At 42.0% G+C, this 9,968-nt stretch overlaps 1 protein-coding gene across 2 annotated transcripts in view; it reads left to right on the top strand.

Moving 5' to 3' along the window:
* The first annotated feature begins 255 nt into the window (after positions 1-255).
* The window catches only part of HDAC11 (histone deacetylase 11), a 108,799-nt gene continuing 99,086 nt past the window's right edge, over positions 256-9,968 (top strand). Inside the window, exons 1-3 of one of the 2 annotated variants that reach the window (XM_019536961.1) lie at positions 256-359; positions 1,710-1,858; positions 7,912-8,012. In XM_019536961.1, the coding sequence (XP_019392506.1) occupies positions 1,792-1,858; positions 7,912-8,012 (168 nt within the window). In that variant the 5' untranslated portion in view covers positions 256-359; positions 1,710-1,791. Of the gene's footprint in view, positions 360-1,709; positions 1,859-7,911; positions 8,013-9,968 lie in introns of those variants that run through there. The other variant, XM_019536960.1, reaches the window with a different exon arrangement.

Genomic DNA, 9,968 nt, shown 5'->3' with positions numbered 1-9,968 from the left:
TGTGAGTAGCTGCCGCGGAGCTGCCGGCTGCGGGGAGGGTTACCCCTGCCGGGGTGAGAGGCCTGCGGGGCCCGTTAAAAGCCCGGACGGGGGGGGCCGGGGCCCGCGGCCGAGTTGTCGCCGCCTCCCTCTGCCCGGGGGCCTCGTGTGCAGGGCCAGGGCCCGCGCTGGGGCGGGGAAGGAGCCTTGGCCCGGCCCGGCTTGGCGCGCCGCACCTCACCTCACTGCACCCGGCGCTGGCATGGGGAGGTGGGCGCGACTCTCCCTGGCAGGTTGACCCTGAACTGCTGCCGGTCTCCTGCATGTCAGCAGCTTGCTTCTGTGACACCGGGGCTGGCTCTGGGCCCTTCCAGTCGCAGGTGGCCTGCCAGAGGGGTGCGGGCTTGCTGAGGCAGAGGGGTGGAGAGAGCAGTAAAAGCCAGCCCAGGTAATGGGTAAGACTCAGTAACCTCCTCTGCGGAGCCCCGCATGAGCAGTCCGGCCATGCCTGCTGTGCTGTGCCCCAGTTCCACGTTTATCTCCGCTGTCACAGGGGCATGTGGGAAGGAGTCTCTAGGAAAGGTCCACCAGGGCTGTAGCACCTTCTTCCCTGCTCTCTTGGGCTGACTCTGGAACTCAGTTCCCAGCAAATTTATTTTGTAGATGCTGCAGTGAAAGCTTGCAGTGGCCACCAGATTTTGGAACCCAGCTGGCCACTGCAGCGGTCTCCAAGCAGCCATCGTTTTACTGTTGTGTCCAGCCCCCTCTGCCTCTCTCAGCCCTGTCCCTTTTCCTTCGTTCTTCCCCTTCTGTTTTATATTTACATTCTCCTCTTCTAGAGTAGAACTTCTGTTTGATAATCTCCTCTCTTCATGTTCCTGCATCTGGTGAAGTGAGCTCTTATAAAAAGCTTATGGATCCGTGGCCCCAGCATATATTGTGCAATGAGCTGGTCAATCATGCAATAAATTTAGACAGGCCACAAGCTTGGAGTAAGACCAGCTGCAAGTACAAAGAAATTATCACACAATTCACCGGCTAATCATGCAATAAATTTAGACCAGCCACATGTGCAAAGTAATAGTCATTTTTAGCATGTGACAATCTGGCTAAAAAAAAAAGAGCCAACTAGCTCTAAAGTTAGTGCTTGAAAATGTATAGCAACTCCATAGCTGGTTTCTATCCAGCTTTCATTTGAACATGTAGCAGGGCCCTCTGATTCACTTAGTCTGTAAGGTGCACTTCTGCCTTGCCTTCTAGCTAACTTCAGAATAGCACAGTTAATTAACTGCCTCTTTTGAGGTAGTTGAGTCTATTAATGCAAAATAAGATGTAGATTAGATTATGTGAGGAATAGCTTGTATGTTTTTTAAATTTAGCATGAGTTAGGCTTTAACCAACCCAGAAAAGACTAGAAGGAGATAGAAATGGGATTGAATCTTGCTGTTGATTAAGTTAATTGCTGGAAAGAGTTAATATACACAATCATTTGTGTTCACTGCATGTTTTGACATGTTACTTCATTCACGTCCCTAGGCAAGTTGGACCTTTCCCTTCCTACTGCAGAAAAGAGCACTAAGGAGATAATGTCCTTATGTGGCTAGGAGAGAAGCTGAGTACTGATTGGGAAGCGGCATTTGTACAGAACTTTAATCCTAACCATTTGAAAGACTTCAGTTGTATTAGATTTTTCTCCTATCGGTCTTTAGAAATTGTTCTCTCTTCTTTAGGCCTCACAGAACTGAGCTGTATCATGATGTCCCATCAGCATGCTGGCCTATTGTATATTCTCCAGACTACAATATCACGTTTATGGGACTGGAGAAGTTACATCCATTTGATGCAGGAAAATGGGGAAAAGTAATCAATTTCTTGAAAGGTAAAAATAATGTCAAACTTTTTAATAAAATCAACGTTTTAGGCAAGGAGTTATAAGCCTTTACTGTGGTAATTTCTAATGCAGAAAAATACTGCTTTACATTATCATTTTATTTGCTTGTTTTTTTTAATAGAATCTGTGCAAACTGGGTATTTTTATGTGTGTAATATTTCAATGTCTGTAAAGCTTAAATCTCAGTAAGTTTAACTCTAGCCCTTAACATATCTGAGGGCTAATTGTTGAAGATCTTGCAAATGAGACCTTTAGAAACAGAAATTCTGTCTGATCTGACATTAAAGATCCCACATCCATTCTCTCTCAAGCCTGGATTTGGCTGAATAATCCTATATTCCATGCCAGCATCTGGCAAAGCACCATCCAACACAGTTGTGACTGTATTTGAGTCATGTTGTGTATTTGGCAGTCCAAGAAGTATTGGAGCATGTTTGTCAATCTCACCCCATAAATTTGAATAATATAAATAAAAGTAAGGAGTTCGTTCATTTCGGTTTGGTCAACTGTTTGATAAAGCTATAAACAACGTTGATCAACTGGAACTCTGTATAGTGCTCAACCTACGGCCTTCTGGCCATATCCAGCCCCCAAAGAGACTGAATCTGCCCCGTGACATAGCCCAGAGGTTTTCACCCTTTTTTAGTCTAAGTACCCTGGTGAGCAGATGCCGGGGGAGAGTGTGCAGCTGGATGATGAGGGGGGGTGAGTTCATGGCTGAACTTCAAGGGGTGGGGAGTGGTGCATGGCCAGACGCCATGAGCAGGTGGGGATGGAGTGCCACTGCCTCCCAGGATCAGAGTTGGGGGAGGGGCGGGGAAGCTTACAGAGCTGGGGTGAGGGCACCGGCGTCCCTCTGTGGGGTGGGGAAACTCACCAGGCTGCTGCTACATGTGAGTTTCCCCACCCTGCAGAGGGGTACCACTGCCCTCGCCCTGCCCTGGTCCTGCTCCTGGGAGGTGGCAGCACTCTGTCCCCTGCTGCCCATGCACACCCCCTAGGACTGGTCAAAGTACCCCTAGGGGTAAGTGTACCCCCCACCCCCACTCAGCATCCAGCTGCACGCTCTGTACAGATGTTGCCCCCATGCTATGTCAAGGGTTGTCAAGCATTTTGGCCCTCTGCATCCTCTTCCCTGCCTTGTGCCATCCTGCTGATCCCCTCCACCCCTTCTCCATCTCCTGCTGATATTGGTAGCTGCCCCCTGCTAGAGGGAAGTGGCAGCCTATGGTGCGGCCTGGTGCTCTAAAAGGCTGAGCCCCACTGGTATAGGATGACATCTGAATCTGAAGACAGTAAGACAAGAATAGGCTGTTTTCAAACTGGGGGCTAGAAACCTTTTAATCCTAGCTGCAGTTCTGCTAAATTGGTTGCTTAGCCTGCATAGCTCCAGTCACCACAGAAAGTTTCCCATTTTCCACTGACAAGTAGTTAAGTGCATTTTTTCAAACTGTGAAAGTATTCAGAACCTGTGTACAGAGGGGATACTAAAAAGGTCAATGAAGTTTTTATAATGTCTCATATAAGGTTATTCTTTCTTTTGTACTCTATGTTTTAAAGATAAACAAGCTAATTCAGAATTGATTGAGACTATAAAGATGTATATGTGTATGTTTTCCTACCCCTTCACCTGTGAAGTTAATATTCTGAATGCAACTGCTTGAGCCAAACATAGGACTTGGCTGCTTGTGCCATGCAAGATGCAGGCTTTCAGAGCTGGAGGTTGAAGAGCACAAATCCCCTCCTTGGTACTCAGTTGAACCTGCACTTTTGTTTTTTGTATCATACCAGTCCTAGGTATGATATAAGTTACAGTCTGACTTCCATAGCTGTCACTCTGGAGTCTCTGTAGGCTTGCCAGCTTAGTGCTAGATGGCCTTTTATCTACAAGTCAGAGAACTGGACTGACATTACACATTTATCTATGCCATCAAACAGTTGACAGACTCTAATGACTTAAGTTTGCTACTGATCACTTTTCCTAGCTGACTATTTTTTTTAAAGAGCAAGATGTAGTTAATGTTTTACATTTAACGTGATATTCATTTTTTTTTCAAGGTGGTTACATATAATTTTTTAATCAGTTCTAGATGACAGTGGAAAGGAAGAGGAGCAAAATGAAATGGCTGTTGCCACACGGCCTTTAAAGGAGATTGTTTTGCAGTTCCAGTTCCTGTTTGATTTTAAGGCTAATCCTGAAAATAGAGTGCCACTTTGTCTACAGTGTTGCTGGAGTGAATGGAAAAGTCTTTCCTATTGGTGCTATAAATGAGAAGCATGTGAAAGACATGGCTTCCAAGAGCAATACTGCATTGTGTTTGTGTAACTGAAGCACTTTGGTTGAATCTCTAGAATAGTACCGGCAGCCCTCGGGTTTACCATACGATTGGTTCCTGAAAACCACATCTTAAGTCAAAACGTTGTAAGTCGGAACCACTTTTCCCATAGGAAACAGTGTTATAAATGTGGGATTGGTTCCTGAACAAGGCCTGATACCCTATTTTCACCAAAAATAACCCAGAATTTTACACTCAATCAATTATAGATGAGTAACGTAGCTACATTAATGTATTTGTATTGTAAATAGCAATCATATTGATTTGGAAGGACTTGTTTGAGGTGACTTTGCTGGGCTTTTTGAAGGGCTTTTGGTTGGAGTCTTCTCAGGAGTCTTGGCTGCAGGGTTTTCTGGAGTCTTGTCTGCTTACTTAAAGGATATGTTCAAGGAGCTTTGGACAGATGTTCTCCAGAGAGATGGGTGACGCAGTGAACTTGTTCGCCAGTGTGGTGTGGTGTCCGATCAAGTGTTGTAAAATTGAAACTGATGTCAGAAAGTTGAAACAGGGTGTCAATTTAGAAACGTTGTAAGTGTGTGAAACCTAAGTCGAGGACTGCCTGTATAACAGGAGAGGGATTGTTCCCTTCTGACATCCAGAATGAAAAAGTTTTAATGACTGCATTGCTGTGTTAAAATATATAGAGTCTGCAGTGAGTTATAGAGTCTCGCATTTGCAGAAAGAACCCAATATATTATAAATGAAATAGCAGATCATATTTTTAGGAGAAAGAAAACTTGTATATATCTATTTTTTTACCAGCCTCATAATGCTGTTTTGATAATTAATGTTTGTGAAGTGCTTTGAGACCATCTGATAAAAGGCATAAAGATTTCTGATGGCAGGCACTATTATTGTTGTTTACCCAGATGACAGTGCATAAGCAGGAATCCTGTAGGGAGTTTGACATGCAAGTAAGTATTAACATCGGGATCAGGCTTATGCAAATTCAATACCTTTTCACTGTAGGATTATGCCTCCTAGCCTAGGTCAAAAATACGTTTCTTTCCCTACTCCCAAGCCAGTGGCTATCCCAGATCCATTCCTAGTCCATTTATGCCTAGTCACGCATTCACATCTCCCTTGGTAAATTCTCCCTGTCCCTGAACACCGATTAACTCCTGCCTTCCTACGTAAGGCATATATACACATCACTCAAATGAATCCTAATATTTCCTCCAATCTACAGTTTACCTCTCCTAAAGCCCTCCCTTAATGAATTTTGGCTTCAATCCCTTCCTTTTAATTCACAAACACTGGGTCCTTCTGCTTTTTTTTTTTATTAAGCTTTTCTGTTGCTTGCTGCTTTCTGTATATCTGTGGCAGGGTAGAGATGCACCTAGTAGGCTAACTTAATCAGATATGCCTAAACTTTCATGAGCAAGAGCTCTGTTTATCAGATGCTATAAAAGGACCCGCCCAGAGCAGACTATCAAATAATGAGATACACCACTAGACTCTCATAATCTGTAACCAAGCTCCCTGTATGGTACGACTGTATCTGCTCGGATCCCATTAACTGGGATGCACACCTTAAGGACCTGGAGCAGGATTCCTGCACTTACACTATAATCCCAAAACTGTAGCCACACAGATGAACAAAGCCAGAGTCAGATCCTGTTCTGACCTGCTCCAGTACCAGCCCTGAGACAAGGCCAACAGTTGTCACTCACAGCCCTCAGCTTGAACACCTTTCATTAATGACCTCTTACTCCTCCTGGAGAATGACGACAATCTCAAGATAGCCATGGGGGACAAACTGGCAGTTTATCCCATTACCTGGATTAGGTTTTGTGACACCTTTGTCCCTATGGGTTTATTATTTGTTTGCCTTTCCACACTGTTCTCTTCTCCCACCTCTCAAATCACTCTTTCCATTTGATAGCCTGCTTTGTTCATATCCTTTCTTAGCATCTGATGAAATGAGCTGCGGTTCACAAAAGCTTATGCATCTCTGATTCAGTGTATAAGGTGCATCTCTACCCTGTCCTTTGTCTGACTTCAGTCCAATGTGACTATCTCTCTCTGTGTATGTATCACTTACAGATCCTTCTGCCCATACACATCTCTTGTCCACAAGTCTGTATGCTTTAAAGCAGGGGTGTTAAATTCACCTTGCCACCCAGCCATATCTGGACTGTGGGGATCCTTGTGGGCTGGATCCTGGATGTGGCAGTGGGGGCATGTGGTGGTGGGGGGTTACTGCAGCTGTTGCTTGCCTCCCACTGTCAATGTGCATCCCCAGTGGGGCTCTGTTCCTCTGATTTCAGCAGTAAGCACTACTCCTGAATTCTTAGTTTCTCTACAGGTCCCACAGTGGAAAGGATAGAGCTCTGTGAAATGCATCTTTGCTCATGGGCCATAAGTTTGACACCCCCCTGCCTCCACAGGAAAAGCAATAGTGTACCAAACCACTTTTACAGTATAATGGAAAAAAATGGCCTCTTAATCTCTGTTCATTTCATCCTTTGAGTTCTGGGAAATTTATTGCCATTTGGACTACCCTGTTATCTATTTCTTCCTAGAAAACAACACTTTTCTTTAACTTACCCTTCTATGCATCTCAAAAAGCCAAGTTACTGGATCTTTGGATCCAGTCACTTAGACAAAATTTCTGTTTGTCCTGCATAAATGTATGAGGTAACATTTTTCAAGTCCTGACCAGGAGCAGCACAAAGATCTCTGAGGTCAGACTTTGCAGATGTGGATATTTTATTTCATGGCAGTGGAAAACAAAATCTGTCAATTGCGGTAAAAAGGCACCTTTCAGACTACATACAAATGGAGGGAAAATTTAGTTGATGCTATCCCAGGTGAGCACTTGTGTGATAACTGGTAGCATCATAGTTCTGTTTTAAATACTAATCACCACGCACAAACCAGGTATGACTTAAATTGGTTAGTTATTTCTGATTTACTGAAATGAAGGTTTGTATACTTTCCAACAAATGTATTTGCCTGAATCTTTAAACACATGCAAATGTTCTGTCTCTCTGTATAGGAATGCTTCTTGGGTGACACTAAAGAAACTAATAGTTTATACCAGTAAAACTAAGTGTTAAGTAAGTTACCTTTTGGTCACTCACAATGGAGAGCAAGTAATCACTGTTTTGAGGTTGTGTTAATTAAGTATCAGTGGGGGTCTACCAATGTAAAATGTAGCAATTAAGCTTAATGCTCATTTATCAGAACACCTGAGTAGTTGTTATTCTTTGAATTTTGGTATTTTCTGCTGAAGTGATCTAGTGGATTAAAGGCTAGCACCTGGCTGTGGAATTTTCATTTAGAGAGTATTAAAGAATTACAGTGAATAAATGATTACATAAGTATTAGGATTTTCAGATTGCATTTGTGCTTAAGCTGAGGGTACTTTGAGACATTTATTTCTAAACCTAGCATTACCTATTCTCTAGCTAAGATCTTTATCACTTTTTTCCAGTTTAAACACAATATTACCATTTTAAAGGTATTAATGACTATCATGGCATTTTTCTTTTTTCCACAAATGTTGTCATATTTGAAGTATATGAGTAACAATTTGATAGGTTATATGCAGAGTCTGCATTAGAAGCACTTACTAACTACGAGTCAAAGATCTGGTTTTGGTGTAATTCAAGTAAGAACTATAAACACAGCCAGGGTGGGTGAAAACTGGAAAGCTAAATCATTCTTTAATTCCTTCTTTTTAATTTCTTGTTGTTTCAGAAGAAAAACTAATTGCTGATGATTTGATCGTTCAGGCACGAGAAGCTACTGAAGAAGATCTCTTGGTTGTCCACACAAGGCGCTACTTGAATAAACTGAAGGTGTTGTACTTACTGATTATCTTTGGAATAAACTTTTTGGATTTGAAGTACATAGTGTTCTGAAACCTGTTAGTGACATAGTGTTTCTTCCCTTTACCTTGTTAAATAACTGCTGATAATTTAAGATAAATCCTTGTCATAATAGAACAGTTCAGGAACTCACTAAAATGATATTGGTTTTTTGTCTTAATTTTTTAATGTCCTGTTGCAAAATCAGGCCTTCTCTGTATCAGTTTACAAGATATAAAAGCTCAGTTGTTACTGTTGAAATCAAGTGTAAAGCAGTAGAGTTGAGGAGCTGGCAATAACATTGTGACTATGCCAAATATATATTAGGGGGCTAGTGCTTTATATCTTGCAAAGAGGATAATTGAGCTATCTTTGACTGCCATTAACGGTGTCCTGCAGCATTTTCCTAGAAACAAGTGACAGCAGAAATAAAGTTTGGACATAAAGGAAAAAAAAGCAATTGAACCTGCTCATTTAAAATTTGTTGGGGGAAAAATGTAGTAGAAGTGTGTTGAGATGTATTTTAGTGTTGGCATAAACCCCTGTATACAAGTCAACAGAAAGAGTGCTATTTGTTTTTAGCTGGTTTTAGGTTCCTCTCAATCTTTACAAGATATAGTCAGTCAAAAATTAGGAAACTGTCACATTTTGAAACTTTTGCAGATATATAGAGAAAGCAGTGTTCCTGAAAGTATATCTGTGATTGCATGCTCAGTGCATATTAGCAGAGATGACAGTGAAGCTTTCCTTTCACTTTTCTGGTAAACTTTATAAATATTTATAAACCTTTCATCATATAACAGAGTCATAAGCATCCTATAATATAAATCCATGTCCACTACCTTCATCCTTCATTGAGTCTTCCCATTTGGATTTTTGTCTAACCTTGATATTATACTGGGTTCTGAAGTTTTAGGTTGTGCCCTCTTCTTCTTTGAAAAGCTGCTGTTGGTTACTTTTGCCATTTGCCTGTGTGTTACCTTTTCTTGGTTTCTTGGCTAAAATGTTTCTCAGTGCTGTACTGATTTGTCATGTCTAAGCATTGCTTCTCCTTCTCCCTTCTAAACTCCAGGTCTTCAAACTATGGCATGCATGATATACCACTGTCTCCTTTCTCAAGTGATCTGTCATTATTAATTATTATAATACCCACAGGGGTAGGTGCTTGAAAAGATTTAGTGCTGACAGAGCCCAAGACTTTCAGAGAGTATAAATATCACACTTGATAACAGACGAGGGCAAATGAGGATGAAGAAAAAAATCGTAATTATTATTGTAATAGATTTATAGATTGTAAGGGGCTGGAAGGGACCTCGCAAGATCATTGGGTCCAGCCGCTCTGCACTAGGCAGGAAAGACACCTGGGATCACATGACCCCAGTAAGGGTACCGCCCAGTCCCCTCTAGAAGATTTCCAGGGAAGGTGATTGCACCACCTTTGGATGGAGTTTATTCCACAGTTTGGATATCCTGACTGTGAAGAAGTTTTTCCTAGAGTTAAGCCTGAAACTGTCTTCCAGGAGTTTGTGGCCATTACTCCTGGTTTTCCCCAAGTGTGCCCTGGTGAACAGTTGTTTGAATGAGTTTGCTTGTTCCATCCTATCAGTTTTGTTTTTAATACTTAATTATGTGATGCTTTTGGATCCAAAGTGGGATGTATATTTTCATTTTATATTTTTATTTATGTATGCATGTATTAGGGCTAGCAAATGATTAACATTTTTTATTGCAGTTAGTTGCATGATTACAAAAATTAGTCACAATTAATTGCATTTTTAATTGCATGACTAAAAACTCATAATTATGCACAAGCTCAAATTATGCAAAATTATGCAAGTACTTTGCATGTTTCGAGGGCTGGTGTGGGGTGTGTGTGGGAATTTGTGAAGGTTTGGAGGGCTGTGGGTGTGTGTGGGGGGTTTAGAGCCCGGGGAGGGGGGTTCCCGC

The sequence above is a fragment of the Crocodylus porosus genome, unplaced genomic scaffold, assembly GCF_001723895.1.
Source record: "Crocodylus porosus isolate Cpor-Errol unplaced genomic scaffold, CroPor_comp1, whole genome shotgun sequence".
Taxonomy (NCBI): domain Eukaryota; kingdom Metazoa; phylum Chordata; order Crocodylia; family Crocodylidae; genus Crocodylus; species Crocodylus porosus.
Note: the sequence above shows the minus strand (reverse complement) of the source record. Positions and strands in the feature narration are given on the sequence as shown.